Source organism: Jaculus jaculus, chromosome 14 (assembly GCF_020740685.1).
Source record: "Jaculus jaculus isolate mJacJac1 chromosome 14, mJacJac1.mat.Y.cur, whole genome shotgun sequence".
Lineage (NCBI taxonomy): Eukaryota > Metazoa > Chordata > Mammalia > Rodentia > Dipodidae > Jaculus > Jaculus jaculus.
Window position 1 is genome coordinate 7690885 of NC_059115.1, and position 25038 is coordinate 7715922.

Sequence of the window (25038 nt, forward strand, 5' to 3'; positions counted from 1 at the left end):
CCAAGTGCTGGAAATAAAGGCGTGCGCCACCACGCCTTGCAAATTCCGTCCTTCTAATGCATGTACGTGTGCTTGCATATACATGCATTTGTGTGTGCATATAGTCATATATGTGTGCATGTCATATACGTGTTGGCCACCTTGAATCATTCCCTCAGGAACTCTGTCTACTTTTTGTATTTTTCTTTTGGTTCTTCGAGATAAGGTCTCACTAGTGCAGGCTGGCCTGGAATTCACGGTGTAATCTCAGGCTGGCCTGTAGCTCAGCAGTTAGGGCTGACTGGATGGTCAGCAAGTCCTAGAATGGCCTCAAACTCACAATCTTCCTGCCTTGGCCTCCCAAATGCTGGCATTACAGGTGTGAGTCACTAGGCTGGCTAGTCCCTGAGATTTCTGAGGCCCAAGTTCTGCCTTCTGCATCACCCATAAGTCACCCATAAGGCATTTTCTTTTATTTTTTGAGGCAGAATCTTACTCTAGCCCAGGTTGATCTAGAACTCATTTTTGTGTGTGTTTTTTCATTTTTCGAGGTGGGGTCTTGCTCTAGCCCAGGCTGACCTGGAATTCATTATGTAGTCTCAGGCTGGCCTCAAACTCACAGTGATCCTCCTACCTCTGCCTCCCAAGTGCTGGGATTAAAGGCGTGCGCCACCACGGGTGGAATTCACTTTGTATAGCTCAGGCTTGCCTGGAACTCACGAAGATCCTCCTACCTCAACCTCTGGAGTGCTGGAATTATAGGCATGAGTTGCCTTGCCAGGCTTCATAAGGCATTATTATATGTTTTCTCTCAGTTTTAGCCTTCCTGAGAAGAAAACTATTCACTGGCAAGACCTGACAGGCATTAACAGATTACACACAAGTGTGAATGAATCTTGGGCACCCACAAATAAATTATGCATGCACACGAACAAATTAGGCCAGGCCCATGAATAAATTATGCAAATAGAGTGACAGTTGTGGAATTGTGGGAAATAAATTAACCAAATGTAAAGAAAGACCATAGGGTGTGCAGGTTTGAGCTGCTGGACGTAGGAGATGTAAAGGATTGTGGGGATGTGGTCTGGATTTTTGCCTCAGTGTTGGACTACATTACCCAAAGTGGACACTGGGCTTTGCTAGTATCGACGCTGAATTGGATGGGAGTATACATTACACCAAGCAGCATGACTTGTCTCGACATCAGAAGCCAGTTATGAATAATGAATGAGTTATGTAAACTGCCGCTGCTCCTCTGGACACTACGGAGCTAAATTATGCAGCTGTGGCCACGCTCAGCCCATGGGTAAAGTATGTTAATGGCACCAAGTCGCCTCAACTGATTCACAAACAACAAGGCCGGTCTATGAATTATGAATTATGCAAATGAAAGACGTCCGATTGGAAAAGCCGGAATAAATTATGCAGAGGGCAGCAATCATGGGTAACTACGTGGGCATCCGCGGCACGCTGTCGCACAGATGACGGGCTCCACCAGCCCACCCACCGCCACTGGGAGACTTCCAAGGTGCCTTCTGAGTGGGCACCGTGGGAAGTGGCCCTCTCCCACCTCGGTGCCCATCCTCGGCTTGTTCCTTTTGGTTTGATCTCCGTGTACAGTGTGTGACTTGCACAACCATGTCCGGCAGTCTCAGGTGTGAACACGGGTTCTGTGACCGCATGAACCAAGCACTCCAAGCCAGACCCACACCTGAGCACGTCCGTACTCACCTGGACCACACCTGGTGAGAAGACCGCAAGGATGAGGTACAGCCAAACATAGGCAAAGATACTCCAGGAAGCCGTGACGAAGAAGACCCTCAGGTGCTTAATCTTGCGGCTCTCGCCAGCCGGAATGACGTAGACGCACACGGCGATGACCACGAACATGTTGAAGGCAGCGCTGCCCACAATGGTGCCCGGGCCCAGCTCCCCGGCCTGGAAGTTGTGCCCACAGACCTCGATGACTGACAGTAAGATCTCGGGCGCGGAGGAGCCCAAGGCCATGAGCGTGAGGTTGGACACCGTTTCGTTCCATATGCGCACGGTGCCCACGCTCGTCTCCCCGTTGGCTTTGGTGATGGTGATCTCCTTCTCCTTGGACGTAATGACTTCGATGGATGCCATGAAGCGGTCAGCGATGATGGACACGCCCAGGAACATGTAGACCATGGCCACAAAGTAGACCACGGCCCGTGCAGCTTTGTCCCCCAGGGACGGGTCGTCGGGCTCCCACACGGGCAGCAGTACCCCTGGCTGGCAGCGGTAGGAACCCTCACAGCCGCCTGGGCTGGCATCACTGTCATTGGCCGGAGGAGGTGGCAGGGAGGGGGTTGGGGTGGCTGATCCAGAGCATGGGGGCGCCCCCAGGAGGAGTGCAACCCCCACCAAGGCCAGGGGAGCCATGGGGAGTGCTGTGGTCCTGGGGAAAGAAGGAGAATCAAGTGAGAGGATCAAACACTTTCCCATCAGAAGCTGCAGATTGGAGGGCTGGGGAGATGGATGGTGTAACAGCTAAAGGCACTTGCTTGCGAAGCCTGCCAGGCCTGATTCAATTCCCCAGTACCAACATAAAGCCAGATGCACAAAATAGTGTGTCTGCAGTTCTCTTGCATTCTCAAGAGGCCCTCTCTCTAATAAATAAAAACATAGCTTTGGCTAGTGGCTCAGCTATAGAAAGCTTGTCTAGAACCCACAGTGAGGGGCTGGGAGCATAGCTCAGGGGTAGAGCTCTTGTCTAGAACCCACAGTGAGGGGCTGGGAGCATAGCTCAGGGGTAGAGCTCTTGTCTAGAACCCACAGTGAGGGGCTGGGGGCGTGGCTCAGAGGTAGAGCCCTTGTCTAGAGTCCACAGTGAGGGGCTGGGAGTGTGGCTCAGAGGTAGAGCACTTGTCTAGGATGCACAGTGAGGGGCTGGAGCGTGGCTCAGTGGTACAGCACTTGTCTAGAACCTACAGTGAGGGGCTGGGGGTGCTTGCTTGCTATGCATCACTCTGGCTTCCACCTCTTCAACACCCAAAGGAAAAAACATCTTGTTGGACCACAAGGAAGGACTGAGCTGAGAACCAGAACAGGACACCAAGGCAACACAAAGAAACTCAGGTGCCCAGAGAAAAAGACACAGAATTGTAAGGAGGAGAGCGGAGGATCCCTGGGCTAGGACCTCATGGTAGTTGGGAAATATAAATTGGCTGAAGTCTTTCGGGAACCTCCATCACAGAGGGCCATCACACACAATTCAGCGATTCTGCTAGGAATGGATCCAACCGACCTAGGCCATCTCTCCACCAAAAGGCACCTTCGAAGACATTCACAGCAGTGTTATTTATAACAGTGCCAAGTTTGCAAAGATTCCAGGGTCCCTCACTAGTGATCTGCTGAGAGAGCAACTGAATATTATACAGGAAGGGAGCTATGACTGTGGGTAATCACACAGAGGAACCGCAGACATGGTGATGGAGGAATGAACCCAGGCATCAAGAGCTCTGTGGAGTCTAGTGTAAGAGCCAGGAACACCAGGCTGAGAATCTACTAGTCGTTTTCAACTTTGAAGGTTTTGCTGTGGGGTTTGGGCTGCTGTGGGTGGCGCTGGGTACCCATCTGATGTGCAGCTTGGAGAGGCTACTAAGGGCCTTATGCACTCCTCCTGGGGAGGTACCCCAGGGTTTGTCATCTGCTTTTCCAGATTTCTTTCTACGTGTGGGTGGCACATGTGTGCCACAGTGAAGGTCTCTGGCTTTCACCTTGTCCGAGGCAGGTCTCTGGTGGCTCACTGCTGTCTATGCCAGGCTAGCTGGCCCGAGTTTCCGGGCATTCTCCTGTCTCTGACTCCCTTCTCACCTCAGGTGCATGAAGATCACAGACACGTGTGGAACAGTGTCCGGCTGTGCATGGGCTTTGGGGATCTGAACTCAGTCCCCATGCTCGCCTGGCAAGCACTTTTTCCACTGAGCCATCTCCCCAGGCCATAACCTGCAGCTCCGAACAGTGGTGAGGCACATGGCCTGTGATGGGCATTTTGTCCCCTGTGTGGGGGTGGGATATCTATTCTTCTGCTCTGATTGTGCGTGTGAATGGCTATTTTAAAAATTTATTTATTTGAGAGACAGAGAAAGGGAGAGAGAATGAGCTCTCCAGAGCCTTTAGCCAGTGCAAACTTCAGATGCATCCGCCACCTTGTGCATCTGGCTTACATGCGTCTTGGGGAATCGAACCTGGGCCCTTAGGTTTCGCAGGCAAGTGTCTTAACCACTAGCAAATCTCTCCAGCCCATGAATGGCTCTTTTTCAGCCTTGTCTGAGTTTCCTTTAAAGCACACACTAGCTCCTGTACCTCCTCTGTTCAGAACCCTCCGTGGCTATGATCCCAGGGGCCCAGCCCTCTTCCCCTGGCCTGCTCCGTTCCACTCACACTACCTCCCCTCCGCTGCTGCAGACCAGACAGGTTTCTGGCAAGGGCCTTTGCACCTGCTCCCGCTAGCCTCAGGCCTTCTCCTCCTCAGGTGCTCATTCTGGTGTCACCCTTCACGACTACCCAGTCCAAAATGAAAACCCTCGCCCTTTGCGGAGGAGTCCCCATCATCCCACAATTGAGAGGAGAGGGCTCAGAGAAGTGAAGTGACTTGGTCAGTCACCCAGCACCAACTCTGGCTCCTAATTCTCCCTCCCAGAGGGGCTCCGAGGTCCTTCCCTCCTGTTACTATGGTAACCCAGTTGCCTGTTTTAAAAAAAAGAGGGCGGGGCTAGAGGAGTAAGTCATCTGAGCAGCTGGCTCCCTCTTGGACCCTCTCTGTGTCACCAGCCTCAGGTCTCCAGTTACCCTCACGTCGGTCTGAAAAGTTCCTCTAAGAGTCTAACCCACAGCCTACCCCCGGCTCACACACCCACGAGCTGGGAACCGGCTCCTCTGGGGGAGGGAGGCAGAATGTTGGCAGGAGGTTTTGTGTGTGTGTGTGTGTGTGTGTGTGTGTGTGTGCATGTGTGCGCGCGGAGGTGGGGAGAGGGGTGATTCTTAAAGGGCCACCGCACAATTAGCCCCCTTGACAAGGACCCTACCCTAATGATACATCTAATTAGAAGCCCCTAATTAGCAAACACTTAGGCATAATTACACCAGGATCTGAAGCCGGCTAGCTCTCCTCTCCCCCACCCCTGTCTGGCTTTCAGAGGAACAAGCGGCCACCTGAGAGCGGCTCCCTTGGGAAGGGCGTGTGGCCTGGGAAGTCCTCCCTCGAGTCTAACTACTTTGGTCCCTTCCGTTGCAAGCCCCCGGGGAGCCCAGGGTCAGGCGACTGATGCTCTCCTGTCTGCTCCGAGGGCTGGGTCACACAAGGATCTGCTGTCGCCCAGCTTTCTCCTCTCTTTCTGTGTGTCTCTGTCTGTCTGTCTGTCTCTCTCTCTCTCCTCTCTCTCTCTCTCTCTCCCTAGGGGGAGGAAGGGCCAGTGGTGGTGAGAGCAAGTACCAGATAAATATTTGCAAAAGGCTTGGCCAAGAGGCCTGAGCCGAGCTTGGGGCCGCTTACTCTCTCAGCCTCTCCGCAGCTCTGAAAGGTAAGCTACAAGTAGACCCCGGGGTGCAAAAGGATCGGGTGGAACCCCGAGGGAGCCCGCAGGGCAGGGGCAGCTCTCTCTCCGCAGCCTTGAAGAGGCGGCGGGATCTCTGGGGCCATCTCTCCCGGCCTCGCGGTCCTGGGCTAGCGGGCTCAGTACCCATGTCCCATTCTGCCCCGGGGGCGCCTCCGGTGGGCTCTGGGTGAGCCGGGTCAGGTGGGAGCCTTCCCTGAGGCTGCCTCCCTGTGGGCCGAGTCCTGGCACCGCCGCTCCTCAGGGACAGTGCCAGTGGGGCACGCACTTCTGAGCACCCACACAGAGACCGCTCCCCCACACGCAGGGCTTCCATTCCCCCCGTGGGTAAACTGAGGCTCACAAGGGGGAGAATGGCGTTGGGCCAAGCTGGGGGCAGAGCAGGGACAGAAAAATCAGAGCGTGGGACTCTTAACCCAGTGATCTTTTAAGCCACCCGGAGTCCCCACGCGGCTGTCACACAGGGCGGGGGCATCACAGACCCACGCACCCCCTCACAACCTCACCCCAGCTCCGGCCACGGGCCCAGGCCCACACCTGTCACTCACTCACCCACCTTCCCCAGCGCCAAGCAGAGGAGGAGGATTCGTGGACCGGGAGGTGAGTGCCTCCGTGTGGCCTCCCGGGAGGCGGTGAGGCAGGGTTGTGACCCACGCTCCCAGGGAGACAGGTGAGGGGCTGGCGGGCCCAGGAGGGGTGGAAGTGAGACCAAGGGCTGGCCTGGCCTGACCCAGCACCTAGCTCTGTGCAGGGAGTTGGAAAGCCGCTCAGGAGTTGTGGGAAAGAATGAATGACGCCGGGTGTGGTGGCTCGCTCACACCTATGATTCCAGCACTCGGGAGGCTGAGGCTGCAGCACCGCCGTGAGTTCGAGGCCAGCCCGGGCTACAGAGTTCCAGGTCAGTCTGGAGTAGAGACCCTGCCTCAAAAAAAAAAAAAAAAAAAAAAAAGATTGAGTCAAGAACAGGGAGGGGGCGAGGTACGGGAGTTGGACTGTAGGAAGGACTGGTCTGCCGTCTCCAGGGCGGGATACTGGTTAGGCAGAAACAGGTTCCTAGTGCCAGGGGAGGGGTCTGTCCCCCGAAGGGTGGGGAGAGGAGTTGGGGGACTCCGGGCAGTGTGGGGAGCCCACCGTGCGGGGACCGTCTACCTCCAGGTCTCCCTGCGCCAGGGGCGGAGACAGAGGTGTGTGGGAGTGAGCTGGCTGGCAGGGAGGGAGACGGAGACGGAGATACAGATGGCGCCCGCGGAGGACCGGAGGACCCGGAGTCCGGGCTCCCGCCTGGGAAGCCCCGCGCAGACCCAGTCGGGGCCGGGGCCGGGGCCGGGGTGAGAGCCCAGGCCGGCGGGGACCGCAGCCCGCAGGGCTCCGCGCAGCGCCCGGGGTCCCCGCGCCGCGCCGCGCCGGGCTCTTACCTGCGGCTGCTGCCCGGGGCAGGTCCCCGCTCGGGCCGCGGCGCCGGCGACTCCGCTCGAGGACCGCGAGGAAGAGAGAGGCGGACCAGCCGGGGACTGAGGGAGATCCGGGGAGGAGGGGAGGGCGAGGGGATGGAGGGAGGAGAGGAGTCGGGGGAGGGACCGCAGGGAAGGGGGAGAGGGGGACGGGGAGGAGGGAGGAGCCGAGGGAGGGGAGGGAACTGGGGGGCTGGAGGGAGGAGCCGAGAGAGGGGAAGGGATGAGGGACCAGGAGGGGGGACCCCCCGGAGAAGGCAGGGGATAAAAAGGGAGGAGTAAGAAGGAGGTGGAGGGGCTGGAGAAGGGAGGAGCCAAAGGATGGGCGGGAGCAGAGGGCTGGGGGCGTTCCAGGAGGGAGGAGGCAGGGGGCTGGAGGGGAGGAGATCGCTACAGGAGGAGGGGAAGAGGAAGGAGGCTGGACAGGGGGTGGAGGAGGGAGGCGCCAAGGGAGGTGATGGGAGAAGGGGGTCTGAGTGAGGGTCAGCCAGAAGGGGGCGAGGAGGCTGGTGATGAGTTGGGTGTGTGGGGGGGTGGGATACCTCCAGAAAGAAGAGGCCAGCGGAGAAGGCGGGGCCAAAGGTGGGGCGTGGTCAGGGAGCTGTGGGGCACCCCCAGGAGGGAGGGGCCGCGGGACGGGGGCGTTGTCGAGGGGCTGGGGGTGGGGCCAGCGCAGCTGGGGTGCCGGGGTGGAGGCCGCGGCAGGGGCCTGGAGGGAAGACCCGAGGGGCGGGGCCTCGGCCGGGCACGGTGGGGAGGGGCGGGGGCCACCCGGACTTCCAGGTTCAGCACCAGAGGCCCGGGACAGCGGCGGAGGGAGGGCGAGAGGCATCCCCGGTCCCCACCTCCGGTCGCGCTCGGTCAGCCTCCCGTCCATACAAGGACCCAGAGAAGCAAGCACAGCTACAAATAGTCACAGGCTGGCGGACCTGGGGGAGGGGGCAGGAATGTCGGCCGGAGTCACTTCCAAGCTCACCAGCTGAGCCTGCGCGCCGCACCTCACGGAGGGCCGGGATACCGTCACCGCCACCCAGGCGCCCACGGATAACGAGGCCATTCACTCGGGCCCTGCCCCGCGGGGCGCTGGCAGGACGTTGTCTCATGCAGCGCCTAACACGTGGTGGCACGACCAACCCTCGATCGGCCCTGGGAAGTACATACTATTATTAGCTCCATTTTAGAGGTGGGGAAACTGAGGCAGCCAGCGGTGTGGTGGAGTGAGGCTCCGGGCTCTGTATCCGTAAGCGCCACACGACATGCTGTCCAGGACTGAGGACAGACAAGATCTGCAAAGGCTGCCCGGTGTGACGCCTGCCACCGCACACCCAGGATCACGAGTTTGAGGCCATCCGTGGCTATTTAATAAGACCTTTCCTCATTCACCCTCGGAAAGCACATGTGCACACGCGCGCGCGCGCACACACACACACACACACACACATACACACACTAGAAATAGGGCTGGGGATGCATACACGAAACCCTGGGGTCAATCCCAGAACCACAAACTGGCCATGTTGGTGCCTACCTGTAATCTCAGCGCTTGGGAGACGGAGATAGGAGGATTTCAAGTTCATGGTCAACCTCTGCTACATAATAAATTTGTGGTCAATCTAGGCTACCTGAGGTTGTGTCTCAAAATAAGCGGGGGGGAGGGGGGGGAGGAAGCAGAGCGTGGTGGTACAACGCCTTCAATCCCAGCACTCAAGAGGCCAGGGTAGGAGCATCGCTGTGAGTTCCAGGCCATCCTGAACCTACATAGTGAATTCCCAGGTCAGCCTGAGCTACAGCAAGACCCTCCCTCGAAACAAAACAAAACAAAACAAAAAGGTTGGAGAGATGGCTCAGTGGCTAAAGGCACTTGTTTGCAGAGCCTAGCAGCCCAGGTTTGATTCCCCAATACCCATGTAAAGTCAGATGTTCAGAGTGGCACATGCATCTGGAGTTCACAGGAGGCCTTGGAGTTCTCTTGCAAATAACAAATATTAAAAACAAAAAATCATGGAAAATGTTAATAAAAATTAAAAATAAATAAATAAAAAGAAAAAAAAGTTAAAAAAAATAAACAACTTAAGTCCCTGGCAGGTGGCCTAAACTCCTGAACACACCCTCTGTGCTGTGGGGTGCGTGCTCACATTAACCTGTGAGCATGCGTGAACACACATGTAGGCATACCTGCATGTATGCTCACACACAGCTGCATACAGCCCAGTCACAGGTCCACAGCGTCACTAACCTCCCCACAACCCCTACCCCGGGGACCCTCTCCTCTCTGTGGTGACAGGCACTTGCTGCTGAGCTCTCCAGCCCCTGAGTGCACCAGCAAGAGAAGTGGATCTTCCCCTGCCAAGTGGCCCGTGCCCACTGCCAGCGCTGGCAGGCCACCCTTGGGGCCGCTGCCAGCAGGGAGAGAATCCAGCTCCCTGTAACTTCCCTCGCCTTGGGCTGGCTTCTGCTGGAGGGGAGAGACAGGAGCCGGGAGCCTGCTCTCCTGACACCCACTGTTGACACCTGAAGGGTGCGTCGTGTCATCCTGGTCACACATATGGAATTCCCTGGCAAAATCGTGGTGCCTGTCTCCCAACCCCCACCAGGAAGCAGGTGGCACAGAGCTGAGCCCTGTCCCCTGTCTGGATGCAGCTCAAGAACTCCCCCCCACACTGCTGACCCGGATTCCATCCTGGGTTGTGGTGGGGGAGGGGCAGCGCTTCCTCCTTCCTCCAGACTTTGGCATGGAGCCATGGCTGCTGCCTGGGGAATCCTGCTCATCTCCAGCCCCCTGGGCCGGGCCCTTCAGCTTTGTTTGGGAGCACTCATTGGTATGCACCTTCTTGATCCTATCTGCCCAAGCCTAGCCTTGACACCCCCTACTGGGCTCAGCACTCTGTTACTTTTTTCTAGGGTCTACCCACTTTTGTTTGAGACGGTATCTTGCTAGGCTGGCCTTGAACCGTCAATCCTCAGCCTCCGGAGTGCTGGGATGACAGGCCAGCACCACCATTACATATATACTGCATGTGTATGCTTTTGTGGGTGGGTACACATGGGTACCTCCACTGTCGCCCACCTCCTTTGAGATAGGGTCTCTTATTGGACTGAAGCGATAACACTGGCTGGCCCGCCAGCTCCAGGGATCCTCCTCTCTCCTCCTCAGTGCTGGGGTTACAGGTGCGCATCACCACGCCTCCCTTTGACGCAGCCTCTGGAGCTCTTAACTCAGGCCCTTACACTGGAGAAGCAAGCGCTTTGTCCACTGAGCAGTCGCTCCAGTCCCCCACAGTGGGTGAGATCTGGCCTCATGTCTTTCCTCTGAGGTCTACTCTAGGCCGTAATCTCTGTCCGCTTTCGGGGCCCACCCTTGGATTCCCTCTCCCCCAGTTCTCTGGGGTGACACCGGCACCAACACAGAACCGTGCACACAGCAAGCGCTCAACAGATGCTCGCTCCACAGCACAGTGAATACAACAGGGACAGCTTTGTTGCTCCACACACTTAAATGAGTCACATGACCAACATCCGCTGGGAATGGAGAGGCTGCTGAGGTCATCCTGTCTTCAAAAGTGGTACAGCAAGTCCAGGCAGAGCACAGCAAGGGCTCCACTCGGGGCTGTGTGCCCCCATGACGGACGTGGCCAGGCCTGGGAAGAGGGGCTGGGGTGATTCAGAAGGCTGGGGGCTCCACAGGCTTGGCACCTGCCCTGTCCTCAATCCGCTGTGGCTGTTGTCTCCTCTGCTCGACTTGACGCCGAAGTCTGGTCAGGAGCAGCTCCGAGGCCTGGATAAGGCTGTGCTGTGGGGAGAAGAGGAAGAGGAAAGAGGAGGCAAGCTGGGACAGCAGGATGCTACGGAGTACACCACCCTGGGAGGGCTGTGGGGTGGGAAAGGTCCTCTAGGGTACTAGTGGAGGCTAGACCCAGGAGGACATCTTTTTGTGAACTTCCAGCAAAAGAAACAAAGCTTAGACCCAAGAGTAAAGATTCAAGGTTGTAGAAATCAGTGGAAGGGCGAGGCATGGGGTGTCCGTCTGTCACCCCAGCACTCAGGAGACTAAGAGGAGGAACATGAGTTCCCGGTCTGCCTGGGCTACACAGCACTAACTGTAAAACAGAAACCTGGGCTGGAGACACAGCTCAGTGGGCTTGATGTCCCAGCATCATTAACCAACCAACCACAGGGAGACGATGAAGAAAAGGGAAAAGGAAGCCGGGCGTGGTGGCGCACACCTTTCATCCCAGCACTCAGAAGGCAGAGGCAGGAGGATCGCTGTGAGTTCGAGGCCACCCTGAGACTCCATAGTGAATTCCAGGTCAGCCTGAGCTAGAGTGAGGCCCTACCTCGAAAAACCAAATAATAATAATGATGATGATGATGCGAAGGAAAAAGAGAAAGGACAGGAAAGGGAAAAAATCAGAGGAAAGGACTGAAGTGAATCAAAATGGGAGTGAGGAGCTGGGAGAGAATTAGGTTACATTAGAGAGGAGATAGGGACTGGGGAGGCGGCTCAGTGGTCAAAGGGGTTAGCTTGCAAGATCTGCCGGTCTGCTTTCATCCAGGCTTGATGTCCCTGTACCCATGTAAAGCCAGACGCAGAAAGTGGCTCATTCATCTAACTTGTTCGCAGTGGCAAGAGGCCCTGGTGTGTCTATTTTCTCTCCATCTCTCTCCCTCTCTCTACCCACAAATAGATACATAAAATATAGTTTTTGTTTGCTGTTTTGTTATTTGAGGTAGGGTCTCACTATAGCCCAGGCTGACCTGGAATTTATTATGTAGTCTCAGGGTGGCCTCTAACTCACCACATCCCAAAAAATAGATATTTAAAAAAAATGAGAGGCTGGAGAGATGGCTCAGTGGTTAAGGCACTTGCCTTCAGAGCCTAACAACTTGAGTTCAATTCTCTAGTACCCGTGTCAAGCCAGATGTGCAAAGTGGCACATGCATCTGGAGTCTGTCTGAACTGGCTGGAGGTCCTAGTATGTCCAGTTTGTCTGTCTCTCTTCTAGAAAATAAATACATATTTTTTAAAAACAGAGCCAAGTGCTGGAGAGGTTGCTTAATGGCTAAGGCACTTGCCTGCAAAGCCTAAGGATCCATGTACAATTCTCCAGATCCGTCGTAAGCCAGATGCACAAAGGTGAGGCAAGTGCAAGGCTGCACATGCCCACTAGGTGGCACAAGCATCTGGAGTTCGATTGTAGTGGCTGAGGCCCTGGCAACTCTGTCTCTAAGAAAAAAAAAAGGACCCAGGTGTGGTGGCACATGCCTTTAATCCCAGCACTTGGGAGGCAGAGGCAGGAGGATCACCATGAGATCGAGGCTACCCTGAGACTATATAGTGAATTCCAGGTCAGCCTGGGCTAGAGTGAGACCCTACCTCAAAAACAAAACAAAACAACAGAAAGACTGGGGACAGAGAGCAAAGTGGTGAGGAAGGGCGGGTCACGGCCTGACAGGGAGACAGCTGCTAGGCTGCAATGGGAGGATCAAGGTTAGGCTGTGGCGGAGGGAGGCAGTAGTCAGAGCATTCAAAATGACCTACAGGCCCCCAAAATATTACAGGTCACCGCCCAGGCTCTTGGTTTTATACCAGGAATAGATGGTAAGACACTACTGCTGAAGACTCCACATGCTTGGGCCGCAGGGTCACAGAGAAATCATGCTGGGGCTGAGCTGAAAACCTGCTTCATGTAGACCAGCTGACCAAAAGCTGGAAAAAGCTATAATGCATGCAGCTCCATGGGAGAGAGAGAAGTCATGAGTGGAAATAAACAACAGTGGACACTGCAACCCTTAAGCTGGGCCAGCCAGGCCAAATAAGCCAATGGAGGCAATAGTAGCACGTTTGTTATTGGGGAAACCAACTACCCTCTAATTGGACTGGAGGCCCGCTCCATGGGAGGGAATACATCCGATACTGAAATCCTACAACAGGGATAGTCATGAGCCCTAGGGGTGTAATGTCTGCTGCTGTCTGGCTAAATGTATATACTATGTCCATCAAACTGCCCAGTGAGTACTTCTCTTAATGTTCATACCTTTATATTAATGCTACTCTCACTTTTGGTAGATAACCTTCTCTTTTCAGATGGCACTCACCTCAGGATGACTCAGAAGGCACCATGGTGCTGAGAAGAAGTGACAGAGGAGCGCTCAGCACTGAAATATCTCTATCACACCTTCCAAGGCTCAGGGTCCATTGCGGAAGAGGTGGCAGAAAGAATGTAAGAGCCAAAGGAAGGGTAGGACTGCTTACAACATGCTCCTCCAGACACAAAATGGCCTGGATATCCATGACCTCATAGTGCCTGACAGTTGTCAATTAAAAAAAAAAAAATGACCCACAGAATCAAGGAAGGCCTTCTGGAGGCTGAGAGTCCAGAGTAGGGTAATGAACACAGTGTCTAGCTGGGTCAAGTAACATAGATTTGTCATCCCAACTATGCCAAAGACTAAGGCAGGAAGATGGTAAGTTCAAGGCCAGCCTGGGCTATATATAGTGAGCTCATAGGCTAGCCTAGGCAACTTAGTAAGACCCTGACTCACAATGAAAAGTAAAGAGGGCTGGAGAGATAGGTTAGTGGTTGAAGTGTTTGCCTGCAAAGCCAAAAGACCTAGGTTCTATTTCCTAGGACCCAGATGCACAAGGTGGCTCATGTATCTGGAATTCATTTGCAGTGGCTGGACCCCTGGCACACCCATATTCTCTCTCTCTCTCTGCCTCATTCTTTCTTTCAAATAAACAAATAAAAATAAAATATTTTTTAAAAAGTAAAAAGAAGCCAGACATGATGGTGTATGCCTTTAATCCCAACCCTCAGGAGGCAGAGGTAGGAGGATTGTTATGAGTTTGAGGCTACCCTGAGACTACATAGTAAATTCCAGGTCAGCCTGGGCTAGAGTGAGACCCTACCTCACAAAACCAAAAAAAAAAATGGTAAAAAGAGCTGTGGGTGTGGCTCAGAGATAGAGCACTTGTCTAGAGTCCACAGTGAGGGGCTGGGGGCATGGCTCAGAGGTAGGGCACTTGTCTAGAGTCCACAGTGAGGGTCTGGGGGCGTGGCTCAGAGATAGAGCACTTGTCTAGAGTCCATAGTGAGGGGCTGGGGGCGTGGCTCAGAGGTAGAGCACTTGTGTAGAGTCCACAGTGAGGGGCTGGGGGCGTGGCTCAGAGGTAGAGCACTTGTCTAGATCCACAGTGAGGGGCTGGGGGCGTGGCTCAGGGTAGAGCACTTGTCTAGAATCCACAGTGAGGGGCTGGGGTTGTGTCTCAGAGGTAGAGAACTTGTCTAGGATCCACAGTGAGGGGCTGGGGGCGTGGCTCAGAGGTAGGGCACTTGTCTAGAGTCCACAGTGAGGGGCTGGGGGCGTGGCTCAGAGGTAGAGCACTTGTCTAGAGTCCACAGTGAGGGGCTGGGGATGTGGCTGTGTGGCAGAATACATTCTGTGGATTGAATCCCTAGCACTGCCAAAAATCAAAGAACATAGGCAGCTGGGCGTGGTGGAGCACAACTTTAATCCCAGCACTCAGGAGGCAGAGGTGGGAGGATCACTGTGAGTTCAAGGCCACCCTGAGACTACAAAGTGAGTTCCAGGTCAGCCTGGGCTAGAGTGAGACCCTACCTCAAAAAACTTAAAAAAAAAACAAAAACACAGGAGCATCTCACCCTGCCTCTTGCTGGGGCAAGTGTCAACACAGACCCTCTCAGGACCAGACTGCTCTCCTGCAACAGTGGCCTCAGAAGAGGCACCCAGGCTTATGGTCAACAGCATTCCCATCCCCTGGGACCCAGCAGAGGCTCAACAGCCCCCTTCCCATGGAAACCCCATCAGATATGAAATCAGCAAGTCCTCCTTTGAGCCAATGCAGAGCGCCGGTTACCTGCAGGATGTGCACCCCCTTCAGGGACACCACGGCCAACTCCCGCAGACCGTCTCCAGTGAGGTCCACGTGGGCCATGGCCAACAGGGGGCTGGAGAAGCTTCGCCGCCACAGCAGGCGGAACCCACGCTCCATCTCCGGGGGGCCCAGCTCTGGTCCATAGTACTTATAACAGAGTAGCTCCTGCAGGGAGAGGGGTCAATGTCACACAGGTTGAGGTCACTGGGCCGCGACAGAGGTAACATAGAACACAGGTATAGGTGTCCCCAGCCCTCAAGTCCCACCTGTCCATAGGTAGCCACCAGGACTTCTGGCTGTCCATCCAAGTCCACATCGGTAACCAGGCCACAGAGAACGCTGTCAAACTGGTCACTGCCGGGCAAGAGAAGCTGGTCCTTGAGGCCCCTGCTCAGCAGGTCCCTGAGGGTTCCCCAACACAGTTGGGAAGTTGATGTCAGACTGCAGAACCCACCAGCTTTTGCAGGCGACCCTGGGCCACGTCTGAATTGCTTCTCTTGAGGGCCAGACACTTTGTTCCTTCCCTCTCAAAGCTGGGCACCTCGGCTACAAGGTGGGTATCTTCACAGTCCCCACGCAGGGACAACCTAGCATTCTCATTCAGGTCCCTAGTCCCCACTCTGGATGTTCACACAGTCCCCTAAAGGCTGGACCATCATTTTGCTCCCAAGTGGACACCCACACACTGCCTCCTGCGGACAGAGACACCCTGGCCTCCCACTGGAACCCTTTGCAGCCCCCATGGAGCAGGGTGAGCTTGGCGCAGGTGTGAACATTTTCACTACCCACCTATGGTGTGTCAGAGCTGGTGGCAGTTCAAGAGAAATGAGTGGGACAGGGCGATGGGTGGCTGGGGGCGGAGCTCAGCTGGTAGGAACGCTTGCCTAGCATGCAAGCAGCTCTGGGTTCCAAACCCAGTATCACGTAAACTGGGCAGGGTGGCATATGCCAATAATCCTGGCACTCTAAGAAGGACAGGTAGGAGGGTCAGAAGTTCAAGGTCATCCTTGGGCTATATATCAAGTTCAGGGCCAGTGTGGGCTAAATGCTTCCACCTCACAAAACCTAAGCACCGACGAGGAAATTGTCAGCTTTTCTGGCACCACCATGTGTGATGTCCTCGAACCCAGTACAGCAGGAGTGTTCACACCACATAAGTTGGCAAACGCTGCTTATCTGGGCTTTCTCTACAGAGAAGGAGTGATCCCTGGTCCACATGCACCAAGGGTGTGGGTGCCTGTCCTCACCCTAAGGCCTCAGCAGATGCCCTACAAGGTCCAGACCTGAAACACTTGTAACCCCCTCCCTGTCACAGCAACTTGACCTGCTAAACCTACTAAACCTATGGGGACTTACGGGGGAGAATGACAAGGCTAGACCACACCCACAGGCCCCAGGGGAGAATGACAAGGCTAGACCACACCCACAGGCCCCAGGGCCCTTTACCGGTACACCACTGCTGGCTCCAACATGCTGGCCACAAGCAAGCTGTACTCCTCCTGCTGGGGGCTGTCCTTCGTTTCTACAGGAGACACAAATGCAGAAAGGGGTTCTGTGGGGGTAAGCGAGGAGCCCTACCCCCCATGACAGGAATGCAGATCAGAGCTCAGGACCAAGCTAAGTCCTCCCAGGGAGGCCTGGAGATGGCAGCAGGAATAGGAGAAAAGGGCGTTAGGTAACTTTCAAAAGTCTGAGGTTTTCAAAATAAAAGAGAGGCTAGTTGACAGGGGAGGGGATATGACAGAGGGTGGATTTGTGAAGGGGAAAGTGAGGGGGCAGGGAATTATCATGGTTTGTTATCTATAATTACGGAAGTTGTCAATAAAGAAAAGTGTACAAAGGGGATGGAGAGATGGCTTAGCAGTTGCCTGCAAAGCCAGAGGACCCAGGTTCGATCCCCAGGGCCTACATAAGCCAGGTGCACAAGGTGGTGCGTGTCTGCAGTTTGTTTGCAGTGGCTGAAGGCTCTGGCATGCCCATTCATTATTTCTGCCTCCCTCCAACAAATTAATAATAATTTTGAAGTTAGGAGCTGGAGAGATGGCTTAGAGGTTAAGCACTTGCCTGTGAAGCCTCAGGACCCCGGTTTGAGGCTCGATTCCCCAGGACCCACATTAGCCAGATACACAAGGGGGCGCACGTTTCTGGAGCTCATTTGCAGGGCCGGAGGCCTTGGCATGCCCATTCTCTCTCTCTCTGCCTCTTTCTCTCGCTGTCTGTCACTCTCAAATAAATAAATAAAAATACCCCAAAAATTTTTAATAAAAAAAAATTGGAGGGCTGGAGAGATGGCATAGCGGTTAAGCGCTTGCCTGTGAAGCCTATGGATCCCGGTTCGAGGCTCAGTTCCCCAGGTCCCACGTTAGCCAGATGCACAAGGGGGCGCTCGCGTCTGGAGTTCGTTTGCAGTGGCTGGAAGCCCTGGCGCGCCCATTCTCTCTCTCACTCTCTATCTGCCTCTTTCTCTCTCTGTCACTCTCAAATAATCAAATAAATAAATAAATAAAATCTTTTAAAAAATTGGAAATTGAAAGAGATAATAAGAGGGCTGAAGAGATGGCTTAGCAGTTAAGGCACTTTCCTGCAAAGCCAGAGGGCCCAGGTTTGATTTCCTAGGACCCATGTGAGCCAAATGCACAAAGTGGCCCATGTGGCCATGAGTTCATTTGCAGTGACTAGAGGCCCTGGCATGCCCATTCTCTCTCTGTCTCTTTCCCTGCCTCAAATAAATAAATAAAATAAAACAATTAATTAAAAATTTAGAGCCGGGCGTGGTGGCACACGCCTTTAATCCCAGCACTCGGGAGGCAGAGGTAGGAGGATCGCCGAGAGTTCGAGGCCACCCTGAGACTCCATAGTGAATTCCAGGTCAGCCTGGGCTAGAGTGAGACCCTACCTTGAAGCCGGGCGTGGTGGCACACGCCTTTAATCCCAGCACTCGGGAGGCAGAGGTAGGAGGATCGCCGAGAGTTCGAGGCCACCCTGAGACTCCATAGTGAATTCCAGGTCAGCCTGGGCTAGAGTGAGACCCTACCTTGAAAAACCAAAAAAAAATAAATAAATAAAATAAAAAAAATTTAAGTTCTTTGAGAAAAAAAAGACAGAGACTAATTGGAAGGGGAGGGGATTCAGTGGAGGGTGGATTTGAAAGGGGGAATGGGAGTGGAGGGAAGGAATTATTATAGTTTTTTTGTTTGTTTGTTTTTGTTCTTTAATGTAGGGTCTCACTCTAGCCCAGGCTGACCTGGAATTCACTACATAGTCTCAGGGTGGCCTTCAACTCACGGTGATCCTCCTACCTCTGCTTCCCAAGTGCTGGGATTAAAGGCGTGCGCCACCACACACCCGGTTTATCATGGTTCTATTGTCTATACTTATAAAAGCTGTCAATAAAAAGTTTTTTAATCAGTCTAAGGTAAGATCACATGAGAGAGAGAGACGGGAAGAGAGGCTAAGGTTAGATGAGAGGAGGACGCAGAGGGTGAGGGAATGCAGCGCAGGGCGGAAAGACATCGCAGGGGCAGGGTAAGCGGCAGCGGTGGAGACTGGAAGCGGGGTGGGGCTAGGCCATAACGTGGGACCAGTGGTCAGCCAACGGGAGAGTGAGAAGGCCACAGCAGGGCATGATAGAAGGGGAAAAGGGGGACCCATAGAAAGTGCCAGGTTACAGCAGAGGGAGAACAGGACAGACCCTACCAGAAACTAAGTTAGATATGAGCAGTGAGTAAAAGTCTCATCTCTGCACAGCTCCAGGGCTGGAGCAGGCTGGGGGAGTAGGGGTCGGGGGAGGCACAGGTGGAGGGACAGGGAATGGGCTTTCTGGGTGGGGTTGCCTCCTGACCAGCCCCAAGCCCACAGCTCACCCTGGGGGGCCGCCAGGCTGAACACGATCACTCGGGAGATAGGCCCATCCTGCAGGATCGTCCACATATGTAAAACCTCTGCATGGAGAGTGGAGACTTAGGGTTCTGTTCCTCACGACTACCCCACACACACACCCCGCCCCTCCGCGCCGGGTTTCCTCTCACCTCTGCTCTGCTGGTCCACATGGGCCACACGGACGTAACCATTCTGACAGCCAAGGGCAGAGAGGCGCCGGGATGTGCCAGGGAGGTTGTGGACATCGAGCCAGAGAACACTGGCAGAAGGACGGATGGATGGACAGACATCACTGGACCCCAGCCACACCTCTACAGCCCAGGAGCATCCAGTCCCTTTCTGAAGCCCCAGGACCTCCGCACACTTATTTCTCTGGGGCTATGCCCACTGCTCTGTTTCTACGGACCAGTCCCACTGCTTCTAGGGTTGCCACCATTGACCAGTTTCCCTAGGGTCATGCAGAAGCTCAAGTTTTCTGAGCAGGCTACCCAACCCCTCGACAGGATCACGTTATAGCCCAGGCTAACCTCAAGCTGACTATGTAGCAGAGGATGACCTTGAACTTCTGATCTTCCTGTTTCTACTTCCCAAGGAGAGAGACGACAGGCATGCACCACATGAACCACATTCCCCAGCCCCCCTACCCAATTTTTCCAAGGTTGCCTGTACTGGAGGCAAACACCCCTCCTCCACTTGACTTCGCAGAGGTCAGGGGTCTTCTTCCTTGTTTCTCCTACCTGCTGGTCAGATTCGTGAGCTCTGGGAAGAGGTTTTCCACGGGCTGCTCCTCAAACTGATGTAGCCCCTCGTTCTGGGGGAACAAAACCAACCCCATGCCCAGAGTCAGTAGCAGGCTCCTGACAGAGCCCCGGGCAGCAGCCAAGGTGACTGACTCCAGCCACCCTGTGCCCGGTCGCCTCACCTCCTTGTAGAGATGAATGGCTGGGTCATTTCCGCTCAGAAGAAAGACGGTCTCCAGCTGGTCCTCAACCTGGACCCTGAAAGCAGAGAAATTCAAACTGTGGTGGAGTCAGACGGGTGGAGTTCCTCCTGTGTTTTGAACCCCCCCCCCCCATGCCTTTTTTTTCCCTAGGTCGGGTTTCACTCTAGCTCAAGCTGACCTGGAATTCGCTATGTAGTCTCAGGGTGGCTGTGAACTCACAGCGATCCTCCTACCTCTGCCTCCCAAGTGCTGGGATTAAAGGCTGTGCCACCACGCACAGCCAAAAACAAACGTTTTTAAACACAGACAGCTGTTTGTGGGCTCCCTTCTTTAAAGAAAATATTTAATTTATTTACTTGAGGGAGACAAAGAGGTAGATTGAAAGAATGGGCACACCAGGGCCAATGGCCACTGCAAATGAACTCTAGACGCATGTACCACCTTGTGCATCTGGCTTTACATGGGACATGGGGAATGGATCTCGGATCTTTAGGCTTTCCAGGCAAGCACCTTAACTGCTGAGCTATCTCTCCAGACCCCAAAACTTTTTATTTTATTTTATTTTATTTTATTTTATTTTATTTTATTTTATTTTATTTTATTTTATTTTATTTTATTTTATTTTTTTGAGGCAGGGTCTGGCTCTACTCCAGGCTGACTTGAATTCACTGTGTAGTCTCAGGGTGGCCTTAAACTCCACCTACCTCTGCTTCCCGGGGTAGGATTAAAGGTGTGCGCCACCACGCCCAGCTCCCCCTCAAAACTTTAAAATTGTTTTTTGTTCATTTATTATTTATTTGAGAGTGACAGAGAAAGAGGCAGAGAGAGAGACAGAAAGACAGACAGAATGGGCACTCCAGGGCCTCCAGCCACTGCAAATGAACTCCACATGCCTGCGTCCCCTTGTGCTTGTGCATCTGGCTAGCGTGGGTCCTGGGGAATCGAACCTCGAACCCAGGTCCTTAGGCTTCATAGGCAAGCGCTTAGCCACTAAGCCATCTCTCCAGTCCTCCCCTCTCAAAACTTTTATCAGCATATGTTAATTATATATAGTAAAGGGTTTCATTATAACTTTTTCATACATGAAAACATTTTTATCAAATTTACCTCTTATTACCCCCCCATCCTCTCCCTCCCACTGCAGCTTTTTTCCACCAAATCCCCCTCCTGTTTTCACGTCACTTTCTTCTTTTTTGGTGGCCAGTGAGTCTCATTACGGCTCTCACGGCTCTTTCCCAGCGGCTAACCACTGAAGTAAACCTCTCTCCATCCCCCAGATCCTGAGGGGGGGCGTGGAACCTGCTTGAGTCCATACCCTTTTATGGCTTTTTGAGACAAGGTGAAGCCCAGGCTAGCCTCAAAAATCAGTATAAAGGGGCTGGAGAGAGAAATCACTGGTTAAAGTTGCTTGCGTACAAAGCCTGCTGGCCTGTGTTCAATTCCTTAGTTCCCATGAAAAGTCAGATGCAGAAACTGACACATGCGTCTGGAGTTCCTTTACAGGGGCAAGAGGCCCTGGTGCACCCATTCTCATTCTCTCTCTGCTTGCAGCTAAATTAATAATAATATATTTATTTATTTACTTATGATTTTTCGAGACAGGGTCTCACTCTAGCCCAGGCTGACCTGGAATTCACTACGTAGTCTCAGAGTGGCCTTAAACTCACAGCAACTCTCCTACCTCTGCCTCCCGAGTGCTGGGATTAAAGGCGTGCACCACCATGCCTGCCTATTAACAGTATTTTTAAAGAAATCACTATGTACAAAAAAAAAAAAAAAAAAGCCAGGTGTGGTGGTGCACGCCTTTAATCCCAGTAGTCTGAGTTCGAGGCCACCCTGAGACTATGTAGTGAATTCCAGGTCAGCCTGAGCTAGAATGACACCTTATCTGGAAAAAACAAAATCCAAAACCAACCAACCAACCAAACAAACAAACAAAAGCCAGGCATGGTGGTACATGCCTTTAGTCCCAGCAGTTGGGAGACAGAGGTAGAATTGCCATGAGCTTGAAGCCCCCGTGAGACTGGTCTAGAGTGAGACCCTACCACAAAACAGCAACAAGTCAGTTTCAGGCTGGGAGTGGTGGTGCTCGCCTTTGATGCCAGCATCTGCGAGGCCGAGGAAGGAGGATCCGAGTTCCAGGCAGCCTTGCGAGAGTGAGACCCTGTGTCAACAAGTCCACTAACGCTGTGTTGGCCCGCTGGTGTTCTGAAGCCCCGGAGTGGAACCCACACTTGAGGACTCTAGAACCCGAGGGCCGCGGGGGCCACATTCCACCTCCGTGACCCATGGGAACCTCAGGACATTGTACGGAACCTCAGAACAGGCTGGCTTCCATAGAGTTGTTTTGTGTGTTTTTTTTTTAATTAATTAATTTATTTATTTGAGAGTGACAGACACAGAGAGAAAGACAGATAGAGGGAGAGAGAGAGAATGGGCGCGCCAGGGCTTCCAGCCTCTGCAAACGAACTCCAGACGCGTGCGCCCCCTTGTGCATCTGGCTAACGTGGGACCTGGGGAACCGAGCCTCGAACCGGGGTCCTTAGGCTTCACAGGCAAGCGCTTAACCGCTAAGCCATCTCTCCAGCTCCCATAGACTCTTAAATCTGGGAAACTCAGAGATTATAACTCTAGAAAACACCTCTAGATCTGAAAGCCAGGACCTAAAATCTTAGATCCTGTGAGTTCTGGGGGCTTCAGGAGCCCTCTTGGATGATCTACTGCAGAGATGACAAGGCCATGGCCCCTAAGCTGTCTGCTCCACATCCTTTTAGAAGCACAAAGCTCTAAAATGCAACATCAGATCCTGGTGGGCAATGGGCAGGTATGTGAGCTCTGGACCCTGGCTTCCTGATCTCCCATCACCTCTTCGGCCCCCTATTTATTTTCTAAAATGTTTAAAAAATATTTTATTTATTTATTTGACAGAAGAGAGAGACAGAGACAGATAAAGAATGAATAAAGAGATAGATAAAGTGCCTCCAGTCACTGCAAACAAAATCCAGACACATGCACCACCTTGTGCATCTGGCTTATGTGGGTACTGGGGAATCGAACCTGGTCCTTATGTAATGGGGTGCTAGGAGTCCAGGAAAGTCCTTGAATCCCAAACCTTAGGTTCATTTCTAATTTTAATCAAAGAATTGAATGAAAAAGAAGACTGATAAGGATAATTACTAAATTATTATATTTATTGAGGAAGTACAGAGCCAAGAAAAGGCACCCATGTGGCTAGAGATCCCATGTGGAGGGCCTGGGGAAAAAAACTGCAGAAAGAAAAGAGAGAAGGCTGGGACGTGGTGGTGCACGCCTTTAATCCCAGCTCTCGGGAGGCAGAGGTAGGAGGATTGCCATGAGTTTGAGGCCAGCCTGAGACTACATAGTGAATTCCAGGTCAGCCTGGGCCAGAGTGAGACACTACCTCAAAAAAACAAAAAACAAACAAACAACAACAACAAAAAAAAACCAGAGAAAAGTTCAAGGAGCTCCTGCCATGTGGGGAGCTGGAGGGCATAAAGAACCCATGTGTAGAGTAAGGGCTAGGGGGCCCTCCAGAGCCAGCCCAGGCCTCGCAGAGGGAAAAACTCACCCACAGCTGGAAGCTCCCAAGTGGTCAGAGAGCCTGCCTTCCCCTTGCAAAGGTATTTATAACCTTCTAGTGGTGGGCTGTCTTCTGGCTCAAGTGAACCAGAGGGACAGCTGGTTAGGGCTAGAGGATGGCTGTCTCAGGAAAAGCTTAGCCCTGACACCAGTTTCTGGGGACTGAACTTGATCACAACAATGTTTAATCCCATAGGGGTCCTGGTTGTTTGTGGAGAAACAGGTCTAGTGAACATGGCAAGAGATAAGAAGTCAGATCATCTTTGATTTCTAGCAAGTACAACTTTCCTTCCTTTTTTATCTTCAGGGGTGCAGTCACCCTAACTGTGGCGCCCCACTCACTTAGGCTTCACAGCAAGTACCTGAACCATGATGCCATGGCTCCAGCCCAGGTACTTATTTTCAATCCCTGGCTTACTACAACTTTACTTTCCAGATGAGCCACAAGCCTCTCAGTGTGAAGAAGGGGTGCGCAAGCTCCGGGGGCCCAGGAACACTTACTCTGCATGGTACAGCTGGAAAGGTGTGAATTGCAGCTCCAAGTTCAGGCAGCTCTCTGCAGACGGACACAAACTGAGGGAGATGTGCCAGCACCTGCCAGGCCCCTCCCACCCTTCAGCCCCAGGGCCAACTCACCTGCAATGGAATCGAGGTTGTACTCTGAGCCAGGCTCATAGTCGCAGTAAATGTTAAGGAAGGGGCTGCCCTTGTCCCCTGAGTCCTGAGACAGGTAGGGAGGGAACTGCTCTCAGGACAGATAGGGTGCCAGGCGAGTCTGGGTGGGGTAGGCTGGGTGAGGAGGGAGGGGTGAGGGGTGTAGGTTAGCATGAGTGAGATCCCCCGCGTGGCTGAGGAGGAGGGTGTGGGCAGGAGGGTGCCCAGGTACCTTGATGAATGTGATGCCCACAACCAGGCCCCGCTTTGGGGGTGACTTGTTGAAGGTGTCGATGGACACAATCTCGGCGTCGACTGGGTGGAGACAGTTTGCAGTTCACATTGCAGGCCGTTCTCCACCCACAGCACCCCCCCTCACAGTGACCCCTGACCAGGAGTTATGACCTGCAGGGTCTGCATGAGTCCTAACCATCAACCGTCACCTTTGTCACAACACTAGGAACAGGCAGATCTTCACCTCTGAGGATTCTGAGCCCGAACCACTTTAAGGCCGGTGCTAAGGGTTATTAGCTTTGATCCCATTCAATCACTTGAATCCAATTGCCCACTTCACTGACCCTCAGAAGCCTTCCTGACACGCCGTTCCAGCCCCGCCCCCTGCACCCTAGCGCCACGCACCGGGGATGTAATTGAACTGCAGCTCTTTGGCCACTGGCCGGATTTTCTGTCGGAGGTCTTGGTAGCGGAAGCCGAGCACCTTGCCTTTAAGGGTGGCTGCCAGCAGCTCTCCGCGCCCGCCGGCGCCGCTCGCCAGCCCGTACACATTGCTCTGGGACGAGAAGCGCGTGAAGCTGTCCTCGCGCAGCGGGCAAGGCCCCGCGGCCACGGCCGCCTCACCCATCACGATTTCCTGCGGCCAGTCCAACCGGACCTACGGCTCAGAGCCTTACGGGGGCGGAGGGAATCTCCAGTCGCGCTAACTGATGACGCCAAGAAGCTGACGCCGCTGCCCTCTACTAAGATGGCGCCCGACTCTGCTGCCCCGGCCTCCTGCAAGCTGCCCTATTGTCATTTCAGAGCCAAGGAGCCGGT

General features: G+C 53.8%; 2 protein-coding genes across 4 annotated transcripts in view; both read right to left on the reverse strand.

Moving 5' to 3' along the window:
* The window catches only part of Slc8a2 (solute carrier family 8 member A2), a 42866-nt gene extending 35789 nt beyond the window's left edge, over nucleotides 1-7077 (reverse strand). For both annotated transcript variants that reach the window (XM_004672777.2, XM_045134287.1), the window contains exons 1-2: nucleotides 6977-7077; nucleotides 1711-2401 (exon numbers count right to left, since the gene is read on the reverse strand). In XM_004672777.2, coding sequence (XP_004672834.1) covers nucleotides 1711-2385 — 675 coding nt within the window. In that variant the 5' untranslated portion in view covers nucleotides 2386-2401; nucleotides 6977-7077. The remainder of the gene's footprint in view (nucleotides 1-1710; nucleotides 2402-6976) is intronic.
* A 3390-nt stretch (nucleotides 7078-10467) lies between these two features.
* Kptn (kaptin, actin binding protein) lies at nucleotides 10468-24900 on the reverse strand. Of its 2 annotated transcripts, none has more exons than XM_004672776.2 (12): nucleotides 24625-24900; nucleotides 24218-24300; nucleotides 23968-24052; nucleotides 23833-23887; nucleotides 19711-19786; nucleotides 19526-19599; nucleotides 18938-19047; nucleotides 18773-18850; nucleotides 16356-16431; nucleotides 15176-15311; nucleotides 14892-15074; nucleotides 10468-10802 (listed from the first exon to the last, which is right to left on the reverse strand). In XM_004672776.2, the coding sequence occupies exons 1-12, from the start codon at nucleotides 24845-24847 to the stop codon at nucleotides 10674-10676; spliced, it is 1308 nt and encodes a 435-aa protein (XP_004672833.2). In that variant the 5' UTR covers nucleotides 24848-24900; the 3' UTR covers nucleotides 10468-10673. The 2 variants fall into 2 exon arrangements, with proteins under 2 accessions (XP_004672833.2, XP_044990492.1); XM_045134557.1 differs by lacking the exon at nucleotides 24625-24900 and adding an exon at nucleotides 24391-24598.
* Nucleotides 24901-25038: the final 138 nt, after the last annotated feature.